Genomic DNA, 19,888 nt, shown 5'->3' on the forward strand with positions numbered 1-19,888 from the left:
GCAGTGGACTTCATAAATTGCTCCCAGGTACATCGCTCCCTTACCTTGTGTGCTGAGCCCCCCCAAAACCCACTACCCAACAACTGTACACCACTACCATAGCCCTTAAGGGTAAAGGGGGCACCTAGATGTGGGTACAGTGGGTTTCTGGTGGGTTTTGGAGGGCTCACTGTTTCCTCCACAAATGTAACAGGTAGGGGGGATGGGCCTGGGTCCACCTGCCTGAAGTGCACTGTATCCCACTAAAACTGCTCCTTGAACTGAGTATGACATCTGAGGCTGGCACAAAATATTTTGAAAGATATCTTTTGAGGGTGGGAGGGGATTAGTGACCACTTGGGAAGTAAGGGGAGGTCATCCCTGATTCTCTCCGGTGGTCATCTGGTCATTTCGGGCACCTTTTTGTGCCTTGGTCATAAGGAAAAACACGACCAGGTAAAGTCGTCCAAGTGTTTGTCAGGGACATCCTTGTTTCTTTCGATTATGGGTTCAGGACGTCCAAGTGGTCCCGCCTTTGCTATGCCTCCGACACGCCCCCTTGAACTTTGGCCATTCCTGCAACGGAAAGCAGTTGGGGACGTCCAAAATTGGCTTTCGATTATACCGATTTGGATGACCCTGGGAGAAGGACGTCCATCTTCCGATTTATGTCAAAAGATGGGCGTCCTTCTCTTTCGAAAATGAGCCCAAAAGTGTGTGTAGGAATCAGAGAACTTGAAAGATTATATAAAATGGCTCAGAGAGTTTTTATGATCAATGAAAGAAACGTTCAGTCTAATCTGCTGAGATATTTCAATGTTAATCTCTGCAAAGGTTTCTGATGTCTTCTTCTCCCATTCAGCTATATGTTGATCAAAATGCAATTGTAATTTCAGATTGATTTTTGAGGAAAGGTGAAAAAGGCTTGAGCTCTTCAGTCTGGAGAAGAGATGGCTGAGGAGAGATATGATAGAGGTCTATAAAATACTGAGTGGAGCAGAATGGGTAGATGTGAATTGCTTGTTCACTCTTTCCAAAGACTACGGGGTATGCAGTGAAGATACTAAGTAGTAAATTTGTTCTAATAAACTGGAGAAAATATTTCTTCACGGGATCTTTTACTAAAGCTTAGCTTGAGTTATCTGCAGAAGGGCCCATTTTATTCCTATGGGCCCTGCTACAGATAACTTGAGCTAAGCTTTAGTAAAAGACCCCCTCAATGTGTAATTAAACACTGGAATTCATTGACAGAGAATGTGGTAGAAGCAGTTTGTGTAGCAGGGTTTAAGGTTTGGACAGTTTACTAAAAGAAAAGTCCATAAGCCATTATTATTTTCTAATTACTTATTTATTTATTGTTTACATTTATACCTCACATTATCCCGAACATACTCGGGTTCAATGTGGCTAATGTTAAATAAACAATAGACAAGGTTTACAAAGCCATCAACAAAATATCAAATATAGGTCATTGATGGCCAGTTGCAATCTAAGGTACCCCATCAATGGATAGAGGCCTCTCAAAAAGAAGAGTTTTCAATCTTACAAAATGCCAAGTAATCAGGCTGACCCTTGATTGCCATTAGCAGTAAATTCCACCACTTAGCACCCTGGTATCTAAAGTCAGCACAGTGAACTGACTTATAACGCACTCTCTTGCAATCTGGAATTTGAAGTCTAAGGTAGTCCCTAGAACCAGAGGTTATATTGCTTAGGGGGATAGTTATTAAGGGCTGCATATAATCCAGTGTCATGCCATATAATACTTGAAAGACAAAAACACATAATTTAAAAATAATCCTGGCTTTAATTGGCAACCAGTGCAGCTTTGTCAACTACAAAAAGAATTGGGGGAAGCAATATTTGGTCCATAAATATTAATAATCACATATTCCTGGCCCCTGGTACAAAAGCATACTTTAAGTCATCTTCGCTCAGGATCCCCTTTTTGTGAGAGAATTTCCTAATCCTACTGCTGTGCTATCAGTAGAATTACCTGTTTTTCTTCCCTATGGCTGCAGAGAATATAGTATATCCCGCCCCTCTGCACGCACATTCATTAACTCTTTGTGCGATAAGTGATATTATTCAATATCAGGAGATAACCTATTTACAAATAACAAGATTGTTTTTTTCTCTTGATAGGACTTCCAAGCCCTCTGACATTCAAAGTTAAACAAGACACCTTTCTTGTCCAGCACCATTCCCCACCCCCACCTGAACTCTCATAACTAACATTGATTCCACAATGGTCAGGCATAACCAGAAGAAATACACATTCATGGTATGGCCCACTACTTTCCACTCCCTGAAATCCAACCCATCCCTCTCATTCTTACACACCACATAATTGGGTTGGCAAGCTTCTCCCAGGGCCAATATAGTGCTAAAGTTAAATCACTCATTCATACCAACACTAGTAAAAAAGACCCGTTTCTGACACAAATGAAACAGGCGCTAGCAAGGTTTTCCTCGCAGTGTGTATGTTTGAGAGAGTGTGTGTGAGAGTGAGTGTGTGTGAGAGAGAGAGAGAGAGAGAGAGTGAATGTGCGAGTGTGTGTGTGTGTGTGTGTGTGTGTGACAGAGAGAGAGAGTGAGTCTGGGTGCGAGTGTGTGTGAGAGAGAGAGTGTGTTTCACACAGATACACTGTGTGAGAGAGAGTGTGTGTGACACAGAGTGAGAGACTATGAGGGGCAAAATCGAACGCAAACACCCATCTCCATGGGCGTCTATGTCTGAAAATGGTTATGTGAAGAGGCAAGACAGACCGTATTATCGAAAAAGATGGGCATCCGTCTTTCGTTTTGAAAATACGGTTTGGACGGACCAAATGCCATGGATTTGGTCCCTTCTGAGATGGGCGGTTTTTTTTTTTAGCGATAATGGAAACTAAAAACGCCCAGCTCAGAAACGTCCCAATCCAAGCCATTTGGTCGTGGGAGGGACAAATGTACAATACTACCATAGCTCTTAGGGGTGAAGAGGGCAGCTACATGTGGGTACAGTGGGTTTTAGAGGCCTCCCATTTACCACCACAAGTGTTATAGGTGTGGGGGGGGGGGGGTGGGCCTGGGTGTGCGTGCCTGAAGTGCACTGCAGTACCCACTAAAGGTGCTCCAGGGACAGGACTTGTTGTTGGTGTATAACCTTGGCACAGCAGTTCACATCTGAAGACTAATCTCACTGAAAACGTCCATTATTTGAATACGCACTTTTACTCACAGTTAACTGCAGATCAGAGTTTGTGCCCCACTGGTACTGAGATTAGCAGTAGGTCAGAGCTGGCAGAATGGTGTACAATGCCCTCTTTCAGCAACATTCAAGGTAAGAACTAAGTGCTGTAACGTGGCTAACACATGAAAGGGATCTAAAAGTGTCTTACACAAATGGCCACTACCTCATGGACTAGTGGAAACAAAACAGGGCACACTCTGACCCAGTAAGCAGAGGGAAAAGCACCATGGGAGTACAGCCTACCAACTACCAACATCGTGAGCATTTAACACAAGCTAGTGGAATCACGGAGCCCAATACCCTACACCCACCACAATGCATTGCTGATGTGACTCTGCAGTGCCCTTAACAGAAAAGGTGTCTCACTCACCCAAGAACCACATCAGAACCAGGGAAAGGCTGTCAGAGGATAGAACACATTCTGCTGTCATGGAGGTGGGTACGGCATTTGAGGCTGGCATACAAGCTGGGAAAAAAAGTTTGTAAAGTGTTTTTTTTTGGTGGGAGGGGGTTAGTGACCACTGGGGGAATCAGGGAAGGTGATCCCCGATTCCCTCCGGTGATCATCTGGTCAGTTGGAGCACTTTTTTGGGACTTGGACCTGAAAAAAAAGGGTCCAAATAAAGCGGAGCAAATTCTCGTCAAAAACGCCCTTCTTGTTTCGATTATCAGCTAAAGACGCCCATCTCTCCTCGGCCGATAACCACGCCCCAGTCCCGCCTTCGCCACGCCTCCGACACGCCCCCGTGATCTTTGTTCGTCTCTGTGACGGACTGCAGTTGAGGACGCCAAAAATTGGGTTTCGATTATACCGATTTGGGCGCCCAAGGGAAACAGATGCCCATCTCCCGATTTGGGTCGAAATATGGGCGTCTTTCTCTTTCAAAAATAAGCTGGATAGTGTGTGATACACAGACTCTCTGTGAGAGCGAGTGTATGAGAGCGAGTGTGTGAGACCGAGAGTGTGTGTGATTCCGAGAGTGTGTGAGACTGACTGTGTGACACATAGAGAGTGAATGTGATACAGTGTGAGACGTGTTGTGACTGTATGAGATTGAGAGACAGAAACACACTGACTGTGAGAGAGTGTGTGTGTGACAGAGATAGCTCCCCCTCCCTCTGTGGTCTCTGCATCCCCTCCTCTGGTGTCAGGATCCCCTCCTCCCCTCTGTAGCAGAAAGTGGATTTTGAGCATGGGTTAGTTATTGTTTTGTTGGGGAGTGTATGAGTTGCATGAGCAATCAATGCTGCCATTTTGGTGTTGGGGGTTTGTCTGGGGGAGGGTATCGTTGTTCCACATAATTGTATGTGTTTCTGTTGTTTGTGGAGGGGTTGGGAGTCAGAGGGTGTGTGTGGGTGATTGAGCTACATAGGTGTGTGTGTGAGTGCGAGAGAGAGATGCTGTCTGTGCATGGCACAGTGTGTGTTTGTGTGTGTGTGTGTGTGTGTGTGTGTGTGTGAGTGAGATAGATGCTTTTGGGCGGGAGGGAGGGAGTCTGGTGGAGCTGGGTAACTTGTGTACTTTCGCTCTGGGGTCTGCCATTGGAACTCAGCCTGTCCTCCTTTATAGCAAGATTTTTTTTGTTCTTTTAAAAAGAAGGGGGGGGGGGGGAGAGGAAGAAGACACTATCATCTCCTATACTTGCTTGACACCCATGTATATAAATAATTCTGACCTCTAACATTGTGAAGCTCCGAGCTCACGTGCGCACTGTTGTTAGTGTTGATGACCGGCATCCGTTAACTTCTGTTTCAACACCACCTCCAACCACTCATGCTTGCTGTGAAGCTCCGCCTTTCCTAGCCATCTGATTGTTAGCTCTCTGCCCACTGAAGTTGCTGGTGGGCCTCTGTTTGGGCTGTGGCGAAGTCACTTTGGAGATCTGACAAAGAAGGGCGGAGTGTGGAGGCGGTTGGTGGTGGGCTGTGACTCGGAATCAGCCCGCGGTGGCGAAATGTTGGGGCTCGTTTGTACAGATTCCTTAGGAGCTATGAGCTTGTGGGGAGGGGCTTGGGTGATGCGCCGAGGAGGGGGGCACTGACAGCTGATTCCTAGGCAGGGGGAGGAGTAGGGAAACACGCCTGGCTCGTCCCCCTGCCTGGCTCGTGGTTTTCTGTAGTTTTGCATTCATCCAACCTTGTTTGCGACTCGTGCCTTGTGCCTTCCCCGCCCCGCCCTCGACGTCATCGTGTTTGGACATGAGGGCGGAGCTACACTGCAGCCCATTCAGTGAGTGTCAGTGCTCCGCCCTCGATGTCATAACGTTGTGACGCGAGGGCAGGGCACACACTCATGGGGGAACAGCGATCTACACCACCATGGAAGTTGGAGACTTTGCAGCTTCCGGCTTCATTAGAATGTTGGGGTTGTGAATTATGTCTGGATGGGGTGTGGCTGAGGGCGGGTCTATGAGTGAGAGTGACAACCTAGCCTACCAGCAGTACAGGGCTTCAGTGTTTTCGTGCCACACAGTGAGCTTCAGAACGTTGGAGGTGAGAATTATATATATATATATATATATATGTTACCATACTCATACATAGTTCCCATCTTTCTCACTCTCTTCCCCAAGTAACTCAGTCACACATATTTTTCCTTCCCACTGCAATCAACAGACCCACAAGTTATCCAGTACATGATCTCTCACAATTCCCCGGTAAATTAAATTCTTTAATGCAATTTAAAGCAAACATAGGCACAAATCTTTTCTCTCTCTAAGCAAAAATAGATCTTGGGATTAAAACCAGCATAGTCTCAAATTTCTAATGGTATTTCCAAAGAGATTTCCAACTTCTCCTCCAGAAACCTTTGTAGCTCTATTGCATCCTCAAAGTCTTTAGTTTGATTGTATACAGTGACCTGCATCCTTATGGGATAATAAAGGCCGTAGCATGCATTCAACTTTTTGTTTATCCCACATAGCCAGGAGCTGTTTCTGCCACTTCACAGTGTCCTTATTCAGGTTTGGCAATATTAAAATCTTACAGCCTTCATTTCTCAAGGTCACTTTGAGCATGATGAAGCAGCAAGGGGCAGGAGCAAATGGGTTTTGCTCCTGTCCCCACTGAGTCCGCTGGACCGCCAGGGATAAGGTGGCCCTGATTGGTCTACACAGACCAGGGGATGGTTGGGGGGGGGGGGGGTAAGGAAAGTTCTGAATGGCAGCAGAGGGAAGGGAAGGAGCGGGCTTTTGCGGGGCACTGGAGGGGGCTTCCAGGGCTCCATAGAGCCTTTACATAGTGCTGAGGCCCACATAGCTAAGTGAGTGAATTTAGGACAACTCAAAAGCTGTTATTCAGCAGCACTTAACTGGGACAGTGCCACTGAATATTGGCTCTGACTGGTGGTCAGAGGTGGTTCAGAAGGTAGCGTTAGGGAAGATCTGGGGGTTATGTGGGTGCCAGCAATATTCAGTGCCAGGACCTGCATAGCTAAGCAGGTGAATTTAGGACCGCTCCAAAGCTGCACATACAGGTGGTTATTTTAGAAGCTCTCTTCTTTTTTTTGTTGATGTCTCAAAATTAGCATTTAGACATTTATATTGCATGGATGTCCAAATCCCATTTGTATAAAGCCAGGATATAGACATCTAACACTGCAGTATGTCCATATGGAAAGAGGGCGTGGTCTGGGCATGTTTTGGGTGGACCTAAGGAGGTGTCAAAATATGGATATCCACCTCTGATCACAGAAGGGGAAATGACATTCATGTGTAAAAAGATGAATATTGTTATTTAGACCTGGTACTTGGTACATTCAAGTTACAGAAAGATGCTCTGACTGAGCACCTGTCCACTGGAGAGATTAAGACATGACACCTCCTTAACCCCCTCATTGACTGCTGTCCCTCTTCCTATTCCCTGAATGTGAAAACAGCGAAGGATACCAGGCTCTATGACAGCTTTAGGTACTATGAATATTCTTAAGAGAGCAGCATGCAATTCTGAGGAGTAGCCTAAGAGTTAGTACAGTGGACTGGAAACCAAGAGACCCAGGTTCAAATCTCATTTCTGCTCTTTCTTTTATTGTTTTTTTAATTGTTAGCCCTCCAGTGGCTGTACTAGAATATATAAGACACCTGCAAGCTGGAAGGCTATTGAAGTTCTGCACAGATACAGTAGGTATTTTTCTGTTCCCTGAGGGCTCACAGTTTTAAAAACATCACAAGCAGCTGACATTGGATTTGAACTTGGGTCCCCTGATTCTTAACCCACTGCTCTAACCACTAGGCTACCCCTCTGTTCTGCACAGACATCTGTGTGACCATTTTAGAAGATAGATGTACCTGTGCTGCCACATAGAGGTCCATGTCTCTTATTTCTAACCCCACTTCCCCGTCCCCAGTCATAATTTGGATGTTCATGCTGGATGTTTCCAGTACTTTGGCTGTTTCCAGTACATGGACATCTATCTCACATATATTTTAGAACAGACTATATTCTCTTCTGAAATACATGTATGAAAGATATCCATTTATGATATATCGACTTGGATGTCCATATTCTGAATTGGATGCCCTTTCTAAAGTGCTGATCAAAATCTTGTGTTTAGGTATGGAAATGCACTTGACATCTGCCGTTGGTTTTTTTTTTTGTCCAGCACCAGAAAGTCATTTCAATAGACAGCATGATTAGTTCACAGGAATTGGTGTACCTCAAGGATCTGTCCTGAGACCTCTTCTTTTCTCCATTTATACTTCTTCCCTTGGCACTCTGATCTCATCCCATGGTTTTCAGTGTCATCTTTAGGCTGATGACTCCCAGATCTACCTCTCCACACCAGAAATTTCAGCAGGAATCCAGGTCAAAGCATCAGCCTGCCTGTCTGACATTGCTGTTTGGATGACTCACTGCCATCTGAAACTAAACATGACCAAGACTGAGCTTCTTTTCTTTTCCCCTAAACCCACTTCTCCTCTTTCCCCATTCTCTATTTCTGTGGATAACACTCTCATCCTCCCTGTCTCATCAGCTCGTAACCTTGGGGTCATCTTCGTCTCCTCTCTTTCCTTCTCTGCACATATTCAGCATACTGCTAAAACCTGTCATTTCTTTCCCTAAAATATCACCAAAATTTGCCATTTCCTTTCTGAGCACACTCCCAGAACCCTCATCCATACTCTTATCACCTCTCACTTAGACTATTGCAACTTGTTTCTCACAGGTCTCCCACTTAGCCATCTCTCTCCTCTTCAATCTGTTCAAAATTCTGCTGCATGACTTATATTCCTCCAGTGTTGCTATGCTCATATTAGCCCTCTCCTAAAGTCACTTCACTGGCTCCCTATCCGTTTCCGCATACAGTTCAAACTCCTCTTATTGACTTACAAGTGCATTCACTCTGCAGCTCCTCAGTACCTCTCCACTCTCATCTCTCCCTACACTCTGTTCACTGGGTAAATCTCTCTTATCTGCACCCTTCTCCTCCACCGCTAACTCCAGACTCTGTTCCTTTTATCTTGCTGCACCATATGCCTGGAATAGACTTCCTGAGCCGGTATGTCAAGCTCCATCTCTGGCCGTGTTCAAATCTAGGCTAAAAGCCCACCTTTTTGATGCTGCTTTTAACTCCTAACCATTATTCACTTGTTCAGTACCCTTATTTTATCATCCCCACCTTAGTAATTCCCTTATCTCTTATTTTGTCCTGTTTGTCTGTCCTAATTAGATTGTAAGCTCTGTCGAGCAGGGACTGTCTCTTCATGTTCAAGTGTACAGTGCTGCGTACGTCTAGTAACGCTATAGAAATGATAAGTAGTAGTAGTAGTAGTAGTAGAATTTATATAGTTTTGCCATTGATTAGCAAGTCATTAATTAGAATGACACATTAACCTCAGTTTTATTATACAGAATATAAACTATTTTCTCTAGAAATTAATACATTACCAGAGACAGAGCAAAATTTCCACTTAAGATCCAAGTCATAATTGCTGGTGGTAGAGCACCAATACTTTTTGTCATGTCTTCCAATGGGGATACACGTGGAGTAAGCTTTTCCATTATAAGTAAAAGGAAATACACAGACGGAGGAACTGACATTTCCACTGATGTCTGGAAAAAAATAATGGAAAATAAGATCTCAATTCTAGGGAAAATACTGTAATCAATGTGCAATTTTATATTTTGATTATCTTATTATGGGGCCTTTTTACAAAAGGGTTGCCTCGCGGCAACATGGAATTACCACCAGCCCAATACGGCTGCCGGCAGTAGTTCCGGCTCAAGAGTTTGCCATTTCTGCCATGCCAGAAAATACTTTTTTAAATTTTTACCATAGTACTAACCCAGCAGTATTCTGCACTGCCTGGTTACTGTCAGATTACCACAGGAGCTCTTACCACCACCTCAATGGGTGGTGGTAAGTGCTCCCCGCCTCATGACCATGCGGTAAGAGTAATCTTATCACGTGGCCATTTTTTTGGGGGGAGGGGGTGCTTTTTACCTGCTGTGGTAAAATGGCCCCGCCGCTACCACAGGTCCCTTTTTACTGCAGCTTGGTAAAAGGACCCCTATATTTCCTAAAGACAGGTAGCTGTAGACCTAACAACTGTTACCATTTTGTTTGTCCAAGCATAGAAGAAGCACCACAAACCAACCGGTGGCTGTAGATATATATATAAATTTATTTCAAGAGGATCCTTTTGATATTGGTGTGTCTCAATATTGTCCTACCATTCAGTTGTTGTAATTAATGCCCACATGTTTCGGCAGTAGAATGCCTGCATCAGGGGCACAGTCAAAATCCTGCTGTTAGGACACATATCAACCTACACACACATGACATTGATATTCACAGAGTGTATAAAAATATTTTTTTTAAGAAAGAGAAAGATATGCCGTGTTTAAAAAAAAAAGACAATACAAAGCTTGTTTTCTGCATAAGCTCTGTCAAAACTGGAACAATTTCAATAGAATTTGGTATATATCATCCTGAATAAATTTGCAGAAAAACCTACACTCACGTCAGCCACCTCACCTAAAAGATGTCACCACCACCTAGTGATTATTCCCAAGATACATGCAGACATCATTTTGCTGTAAACTTAAAAGTTGCCATGGTTTTCAGTCAGGAGGATCTGATCCTTATTAAAATTTTGTATCTGAAGAAAAGTTATGGTTCTCAAGGGCTGAAGCAAGAGTTTCCAGAAAAGAGGTGGAAGAGGGAAGCATAGAATATGTTTTGAAGAAATTGGTTCAACTGATTGCAGTCAAGAAGTGGCAGGACCTGATCAGTTTTCACTGAAAGAAAACATAGTGACAGTTGAAGAACCAATTAGTGAAGTGGTGTTGTTTAAGTGAGGTGGCTAGTAGTGTGAGTGTAGGCTTATTGCAAATTTATTCAGGATGATATATCCCAAATTGTATTGAAATTGATCCAGTTTTGACAGAGTTTATGCAGAAAACAAGCTGTGTATAGTTTTTTTGGAACACAGTGTTGATATAGATGTAGATAGATATAAAAGGACATTTGTACGTTCAAAAGACATTTTTACACTTGAACTAAGGAACAAAAATTAAAATGTGAGAAGTTGAAAAGAAAACTATAAAAACACCACATGAAAACAAATGAAAATAAAAAATAACTCTGATAACAAAGAGGGGATATCACAGAGCATCCAGTATGTCAAAAGTTGTTTATACTGGACTCCCAGAGCCTGATATGAACTGCTAAAAAGAAAAATTGTTTAAATCCATACATTTCTAAGTGCAGCAACAATGTCCTTTAGAGAGTATTCTGTATATCACATGGTCATATGGTACAGACCTCAGTAGACATACTATAAGGGGGGTTTGATATGTATGGGAAGGGGGGGGGGGGGAAAGAATAGTGAAGTTACTCACCTGTAGCAAGTATTATCCAAAGACTCATAACCACTTGTAACCACTCGCCTCCACCTACCTTCCTCTCTTCCTTCCCTTAAACATGAATTGATTTGATTTGCTTACTTTATTTTTTGTCTATTAGATTGTAAGCTCTTTGAGCAGGGACTGTCTTTCTTCTATGTTTGTGCAGCGCTGCGTATGCCTTGTAGCACTATAGAAATGCTAAATAGCAGTAGTAGTAGTAATAGACAGCATAACACACATTACCACAGTTGGGTGCTGTCATCCGACAAAGTCCGGAATGGACGCTGCCTGGAGTTCTGACTTTTCAAGAAGCCTTTGGCAGCCTGTACCACACATGTGCAGGTGCCTTCCCACATACCTCAATCACATGGGGCCCACAGTTGAGTACAAAAGCTTAAAGAATACAACTCCTATGGGAGGAAAACGGTCTGTGGTAATGTGTGTCCTGTTGTCCTTGGACAGCACCTGCTATAGGTGAGTAACTTTGCTTTCTCTGAGGACAAGTAGGACTTCACGGTTTTGGGAAGGAACTTAGGATGCGTGTGGAGAACCATTCTGTTGTGATTAAACTTTGTGTGAAGTGGATCAGCTACTAGGGCCTGAAGCTTACTAACTGTGTGCTTCTTTTCTTTTTTTTTTCTCCTTTTTTTTATTGCGAGCCCTCCAGAAACAGAAAAATACCTACTGTGCCTAAATATATAAGCCTCCTGCAAGCCTGACGGCTATTTAAGTGGTGTACGTTCAAGTACAGTAGGTATTATTTTGTTCCTGTAGGGCTCACAATTATAAAATAAAAGAATTCAAGTGAAATTTGAACCTGGGTCCCTTTGTTTAAAATCTACTGTACTAACTGCTAGGCTGCCCCTCTGCTCTGCGGAAATATCAGTGTGGCCATTCTTCTAAGAATGCTGCCACATAGACATCCTTGTCCATAGGCGGTCGGTGGCCCAACTGTTTGGGGAGGCTAAAGGGGGCGGGGTTAGGGGTGGGGCCATGGGTAGAGCTTAAATCCATAATTGTCTGATAACACACAGAAAAAATAAATAAATAAAAATAAAAGTCACAATTAATACCTTTTATTAAATTTAGATATTAGCTATGTATCATATGTCAAAGAATAAAGTGGTTGCTCAAAGCATATACTAACCACAATCGCTCAACTGCAAAACACTATGCACAACTTTGTGCAAAAACACACTCAGAACCTTACTGTACCATAAATATTACACTGGGCAGAACCTAATACACCAATATACCACCCATACGGAAAATGCAGACCGTCAACAATATGAAACAAGGGATCATAATATCACAATTCTCATGTAGAGCCACAAAACACCCTAATTCATGTTTAATGTGGGATAAAATGCCATAAATAAGTAAAAAATATAAACTTCTAATGTTGAGCACCTGATTCTCAAAGTGGACATATTCCAAACACTATAATGAAAATAAAATGATCTTTTCTACCTTTGTTGTCTGGTAACTGTTTTTCTGATCATGCTGGCCCAGTATCCGATTCTGCTGCTATCTGTCCTCTTAACTCTGTTTCCAGGGCTTCCTTTCCATTTATTTCTTTACCTTCCGCCTTTCTTCTTCATTTCTTGCCTTACATCTGTAAGTAAAAGCTGGGTCCTCTGCAGACTTGACTGTCCAGTGGATCCAGCTTCTGCCTATTTTCTCCATCGATGTGCAGGTTTTCTCCCTTTCCCCTCATCTTATCTCCTTCCTCTCTCTTCCCTCCCCTCCATCCATGCCCAGCATTTTTTCTCTCTCTCCCTTCCCCTCCATCCATGTGCATCTCCTTCCTCTGTCTTCCCTCCTCTCCATGCATGTCCAGAATTTCTCCCCTTCATTCATGTGCATCTCCTTCCTGTCTTCCCTTCCCTCCACCCATGTCCAGCAACCCTCCTCTCTCCCCTGTCCTCCATCCATCCAAGTCCACCAACCCTCTTCTCCCCTCTAGCCACCCATGTCCAGCAACCCTCCTCTAGCCACCCACCCATGTCCAGCAAATCTTCTCTCCCCTGACCTCCCCTCCACCCATATCCAGCAACCCTCCTCTGTCCCCTGCCATCCCCTCTATCCACCCATTCCAGCAACCCTCCTCTCTCCCCTGCCCTCCCCTCCATCCATGTCCAGCAACCCTGTTCTCTCCCCTGCCCTCCATCCACCCATGTCCAGCAACCCTGCTCTCCCCTCTAGCCACCCACCCATGTCCAGCAACCCTCCTCTCTCCCCTGCTATTCCCTCTATCCACCCATTCCAGCAACCCTCCTCTCTCCCCTGCCATCCCCTCTATCCAACCACCCATGTCCAGCAACCCTCCTCTCTCCCCTGCCATTCCCTCTATCCACCCACCCATGTCCAGCAACCCTCCTCTCCCCTGCCCTCCATGCACATCCAGCAATTCCCTTCTGTCCCCTGCCCCCTCCATCCATACCCAGCCCAATTCTCCTCTCCCCTGCCTCCATCCATCTGGGCCAGTGGCGCCCTGGGTCTCCCCTTTCCCTCCCCTTGCTTACTATCTGCCCCGCACCATCTTTAATTTACCTCCGCTCCGTCCCCAACGTCGACTCGGCCGCATCATTTCAAAACCCGCCCTGCTGCCCGTCTCTATTCTCCCCTCGCTCCCTTCGCGACGTGATTCGTGCCGCAGACAGAGTCCCGCCTTCTGACATCATTTCCTGGAGGGCGGGACTCTGTCTGCAGAACGAATCACGTCGTGAAGGGAGCAAGGGGAGAATAGAGATGGGCAGCAGGGCGGGTTTTGAAATGATGCGGCCAACGCTGGGGACGGAGCGGAGGTAAATTAAAGATGGCGCGGGGCAGATAGTAATTAACGGAAAGGGAGGGAAGGGGACACTCACGGCGCCAGTCGCCCGGCTGGGGTGGCTTAGCCTCCCCAAGCCTCTTATACCGGGCGCCTATGTCCTTGTCCCTGCTTTTTTTGCTCTTCGTATGTTGGATGTTCCAGTTTGTAAAATGGTCTATATGGTGAAATTAGGTCATAGTTTGTTGCACCTGTTCCACTGTGCTCAGAAACGCTATATATTTGGCTGGAGCGGGTGACAAAGAAGCTGGTTAGGAGCTGGTTTCTGGCCTGAGAAATAGGGGGCTGTCTGAGTCCAGCAGTCATTGCCAGAACAGACTGGAATGTGCCTGTTGCCAGGAAGGCTAAGGCAGGTGCTATTTTGAGGTGAACAGGCACTAGGTGATTCCGAGGTGAGAGCATAGTAGTGGATTCAGCTACTGGCTGCCTTATCAAACCTGAAGAGGGTGAAGCACTCATCTCCAGTGAGTTCTAGAAACTGGGTCCTGGGCCTGTATACACTTTCATATGGGTGGATTCTCCTTTTTTCCCTCTCTTCTCTATGGACTTCAGATAGCAAGGCCTGCACCTCTCATTCATTAACCTGTTGCATGTATGTAGGTTTTTGGTAAAACTAATCCATGTGAGCCACCACCACCACCACCAATGTGCTCTCTGCCACCAATGTGTACTCCAACCCATAGCATCTCCATATCGCACCACCACACAGCACTGAAGACCCACTACAATAGAACAAAACACCACGCCAATGGCACTCAAGCAAAGTGTAGAACACCAGCACAAATCATTCACAGGACACAGAGACAAGGAGTTACATTGGGCTGCTGGATTATGATGAACACTTGGGAGGGCGTAGATGGACACAGACTGACTGGCAAGACCAATGGGGATTACAAGTTGGGAGGAGATGTTGGGAGGTTGGGGGATTGGGATGTGGAGATGAAGTGGTGCGGGTTGGGTTGCAGAATGAAAGTCAGCTGTATTAACCACTAGGCTACTCTTCTATTCCACTGTACACAAAGCACCCTTTTGCAGAATACTAGTTTAGTATGGACCTTCCCAGCACCTAACTTTGGCCACCATTTATAGAATCCCCCCCCCCCCCCTTTCCTTGGGATTCTATATAATGCGCCTAGGATTCCATCCTGAAGTTCGTGTATTCTATAACAACTAGTAAAAAAGGCCCGTTTCTGACACAAATGAAACGGGCGCTAGCAAGGTTTTCCTCGGAGTGTGTATGTTTGGGAGAGTGTATGTGAGAGTGACTGTGTGAGAGTCAGAGTGAAAGTGTGAGTGTGTGTGTGTGAGAGAGAGAGTGAGTCTGGGTGTGAGTGTGTTTGTGAGAGTGTGTGTGTGAGAATGAGAGTGTGTGCAAGTGTGTATGTGAGACACAGTGTGAGAGTGTGTGTGTGTGTGCGAGAGAGAGAGTGTGTGTGTGAGACACAGATTCTCTGTGAGAGTGAGTGTATGAGACCAAGCGAGTGTGTGAGTGACTGTGTGGCACATAGAGAGTGAATGTGATACATTGTGAGACAGAGTGTGTGAGTGTGAGAGTGAGAGTCAGAAAGACATTGTATTTGAGAGAGAGAGTGTGAGCCTTGCCCTCCCAATCCATGCCCATCTGTCCCCTGCCCCCTGCATTCATCCTTTTCCAGCAATTCCCCTCTCTCCCTGAGCCCTGCCATCTCAATCCATGCCCATCCATGCTTCTCTGTCCCCTGCCCCCTGCATTCATCCTTTTCCAGCAATTCCCCTCTCTCCCTGAGCCCTGCCATCTCAATCCATGCCCATCCATGCTTCTCTGTCCCCTGCCCCCTCCATTCATCCTTTTCCAGCAATTTCCCTCTCTCCCTGAGCCCTGCCATCTCAATCCATGCCCATCCATGCTTCTCTGTCCCCTGCCCCCTCCATTCATCATTTTCCAGCAATTCCCCTCTCTCCCTGAGCCCTGCCATCTCAATCCATGCCCATCCATGCTTCTCTGTCCCCTGCCCCCTCCATTCATCCTTTTTACAGCAATTCCCCTCTCACCCTGAGCCCTGCCATCTCAATCCATGCCCATCCATGCTTCTCTGTCCCCTGCCCCCTCCATTCATCCTTTTCCATCAATTCCCCTCTCACCCTGAGCCCTGCCATCTCAATCCATGCCCATCCATGCTTCTCTGTCCCTTGCCCCCTCCATTCATCCTTTTTACAGCAATTCCCCTCTCACCCTGAGCCCTGCCATCTCAATCCATGCCCATCCATGCTTCTCTGTCCCCTGCCCCCTCCATTCATCCTTTTCCATCAATTCCCCTCTCACCCTGAGCCCTGCCATCTCAATCCATGCCCATCCATGCTTCTCTGTCCCCTGCCCCCTCCATTCATCCTTTTCCATCAATTCCCCTCTCACCCTGAGCCCTGCCATCTCAATCCATGCCCATCCATGCTTCTCTGTCCCCTGCCCCCTCCATTCATCCTTTTCCAGCAATTCCCCTCTCTCCCTGAGCCCTGCCATCTCAATCCATGCCCATCCATGCTTCTCTGTCCCCTGCCCCCTCCATTCATCCTTTTCCAGCAATTCCCCTCTCTCCCTTCCATGACCCCCCCTCGCATCCATGCTCTTCTGTCTCCCATGTCCCAGCATGTCCCGCCCCCTTCTTCCCCCCCCCCCCCCTTCGCATCCTTGCTGTCGTTTCTCCTCTGCCCTCCCGCTCCCATTGTTCAACTGCCCACCCTCTTCTCTTCCCCCTACATCCCTTTTTTTTTTTTTTTTTTTTAATTTACCTCCGTGGCGGTGGTTCCGGCAGCACAGCGTCAGGGAAGGAGGCGGCGCTCCCGACGTCTAGCCTTCCCTTCGTTGTGTTCCGCCTTCTTCTGACGTCATCCTTGACGTCAGAAGAAGGCGGAACACAGCGAAGGGAAGGCTAGAGACGTCGGGAGCGCCGCCTCCTTCCCTGACGCTGCGTTTTTTTTTGTTTTTTTTTGCGCCGTCGACGTCATGACGTTTGCCCTGGACGTCATGACGTTTGACGCGAGGGCGGGGCAGAGACGGCTGGCAGCCTGGCTGGCTTCACACCACGAATCCACGAACCCTAAGAAATGTTTGAGTGACTTCAGAACGTTGTCCTCATTAGAACATTCACGGTGCGTTTTATTATATTAGATGTGCATAAATTAATTGGCTTAACAAGACAATCAGTTTTGATAACAGTGCTTAACAAGCAATTATGAGCACTATTTGGCAATAATTGCAATTTACATTCATAGCTCGCTAAGCATATTCTGTAACACACTGCACTTAAATTCTAATGTGTGGATCCAAAAAGGGGCAAGGCTACGAGTGGGGAAATGACAGTTTCATGGGAGTTCCAAAAATTTGCATGCACTGTTATAGAATACGCTAAAATCTACACGCTGGCATTTTCTTGGTATAAATGTATGCACATTGATTTTGGTGCAGGAATACCACCTATGTTAATTCTATATACCGCTCATAAATTTAGGCATGGCTTATATAATACACTTAGGTGGAAATTTGCTCTACGCAGTTTTTTAGGCGCCATATATAGAATCTGGTCCTATATGCTTTTCGTTATACAGTTCTTCATTCCCATCATTATTCTACATTCAGTGAGAAGGGTTTTTTTTTCATGCACAAGATAAGAAATAAGATATTTAATTGAATATTGGAAGAGCTATGTGACCAGTTCTCCTTTGATGCCTAGAAATAGACAAATGTATCCAAGCAAGAACGTCACTCACCAGTGCTAACAAGCAAGCATTTGGATCAATTGTTATCAAATTACTTTAATATTCTGATGTTTTCAAGTGCATCAAAACAAAGGGTTAACAGTAAAATAGTAAACAGAAGCAAAGAAAAGAAGGAAGGTAATTTTCGAAAGGTTTTATACAGGCAAGTGTGTGTATCTGTCTTTAATGTGTTTTGGGAAATTGCTCAATCTTACTGTCGGAATATGAGAAGCTCATTGGAACAAAAGAAGTCAGGTAGAAAAAGGTATACATGTATATTTGATTTTCAAGTTAAAGTTCAATTTATTTGACAGACTTTTTGGGTAATCTCTCGTTTTTCTTCATATCATACCTTCCTTGCCCTTTCTGCTGCATATTTCTGACATTTCATATCCTTCCTGTTTCTCTTTTCTTATAGCGCCCTCATTTTCTATTTTCCTTTGTCTCTTCTCTCCCTTCTTTCTTCCATTTGTCTTGTCATTAAACTCATGCTTTGATGGTCTGCAATTCAGTTTTTCCAACCATGTGATAATATTCCAGTTCAAATCTTTTTCAGGTTCTGAATAACCTGAAGAAACTTTGAAAAGTTGTATATTTCAGAACAGACTAATTAAGTGCCCATTCCCAACAATAACACATACATTATCTATAATTCTACCTTAAGTAGCTGTACTTACAAATTGCTAAGCAAATCAATCTTTGAAGGACAAGAAGCCAGCCCACACGAACAAAGATCATTGTTGGAATTCAGTGCTCTTCCCTTCTTTGATTTCTAGAAACATCCAAGCAGTTTAATTTTTTGTTGCTTATTTTCTTTAGTTGTCTACCAGAAATGGCAATTTAAAATATACGGGTAGTTTGTATTTTAATAAGAGTTTCTCTCTGTGGATGACTATAAATGCCAACAAGCCAAATAACTTTCTCATTTAGATTTGTCATAAGAAAAGAAGCAGAAAACCAATCACAGGAAACAATCTGCAGTTCCATGAACATCAGGATGCATTTTTGTCATATCTTCAGCAAGCATGCAGCAATGTATTCCCCGTCATTCACAGGAAACATGACTAAGCCACATTAATATATGAGAAAAATACTCTTGGAAAAACAAAGTAACTATTACTGGGAAAAGTAAGCAAAAATACAGCATGATTATTTACCCTCAGTCAATGAATGCCTTACCTTGGAATAACTGAATATTGACCACCTTAGCCCAAGTGTTCCACAAGTTTCAATAATTGACTAACTTAGTAGTAGACCTGATTTTACATCATATTGTGCCAGGCAAAAAAATCCTTAAATTTATTATAAGTAATAGACTTTTTGAATATAGTATATGGAAAGTATCATGCTGGTACTCCAAGGAGATTAAGAGGCTCATTTCAAAGCACTTAGACTTACAAGGTTATGTGATAATCTATGGAATGTAAGTCTAAGTGCTTTGAAAATATATCTCTTAGGGTCCAGGTTTGAGGGTTTTCTCAGCCCAAAGAAAGTCTCTCTGGTCTGCTCCTAGACAGAGGGTTGAGAGTGAATTCCACCACCAATGCCCCCCCCCCCCCCCCCCCACCCCACAAAAGGAAATTATTCAATAAAAAACTCAACTGGGTTTCAGGTCTCTCTCGCCCTATGCTGATACACTCAGGGTGAGGTGGAGAGATAAAGCTCTATTATAATTTAAAATCACTCAGGTTTCTTTAGAATCCACAAACAAAAAACAAAAATTCCATAGTCTTTGTGTAGATAATTGATACTTCAGTAAGCAGCACAGGCCTGAGACCCTGAAGTAGCAACCTCCCTTGCTACATTAAAGCAGTTTTCAAAACCTTTCCAATCCCTTCCCAAAATTAGGCCATAGAGCAACCTGGTCAGTATGGTGACCTTGACCCAATAGGTCTTCCCTGCATTTTGGATTTTCACCTTCCTCAACATCAGATCTGAACTTGTCCAAAAGACCTGTTACTATGGGCTGCCTTCTGTTTTAACTCTTGTTCTAAAACCTTTCATGATACCATTACTGATTAGCCCCAGAATCTAACAAGGCTCTCATGAGTAGTCCTCTAACTGAACTTCAATCCTATAGACTAGGGTCCCACTCCCTTTTTACCTCTCCCATCAAACTTAACTTTTTCTGACAGTTCCTTTTAAAAATACCTGTCTCACTGCAAGCACAACATAGTGGAGGAAAAAAAAAAGTATGTATTTATTTATTTATTTATTTATTTACCTATTTATTTATTTATTTGGATTTTGCTCACACCTTT

General features: G+C 44.5%; 1 protein-coding gene across 1 annotated transcript in view; it reads right to left on the reverse strand.

The window, feature by feature from the left end:
• LOC115461335 (scavenger receptor cysteine-rich type 1 protein M130-like) overlaps nt 1-18,512 on the reverse strand; it is an 86,770-nt gene extending 68,258 nt beyond the window's left edge. Inside the window, exons 1-2 of the mRNA XM_030191061.1 lie at nt 18,305-18,512; nt 9,101-9,265 (exon numbers count right to left, since the gene is read on the reverse strand). Coding sequence (XP_030046921.1) covers nt 9,101-9,265; nt 18,305-18,365 — 226 coding nt within the window. The 5' untranslated portion in view covers nt 18,366-18,512. The remainder of the gene's footprint in view (nt 1-9,100; nt 9,266-18,304) is intronic.
• Nucleotides 18,513-19,888: the final 1,376 nt, after the last annotated feature.

The sequence above is a fragment of the Microcaecilia unicolor genome, chromosome 1 (genome assembly GCF_901765095.1).
Source record: "Microcaecilia unicolor chromosome 1, aMicUni1.1, whole genome shotgun sequence".
In the NCBI taxonomy this organism is placed as follows: Eukaryota; Metazoa; Chordata; class Amphibia; order Gymnophiona; family Siphonopidae; genus Microcaecilia; species Microcaecilia unicolor.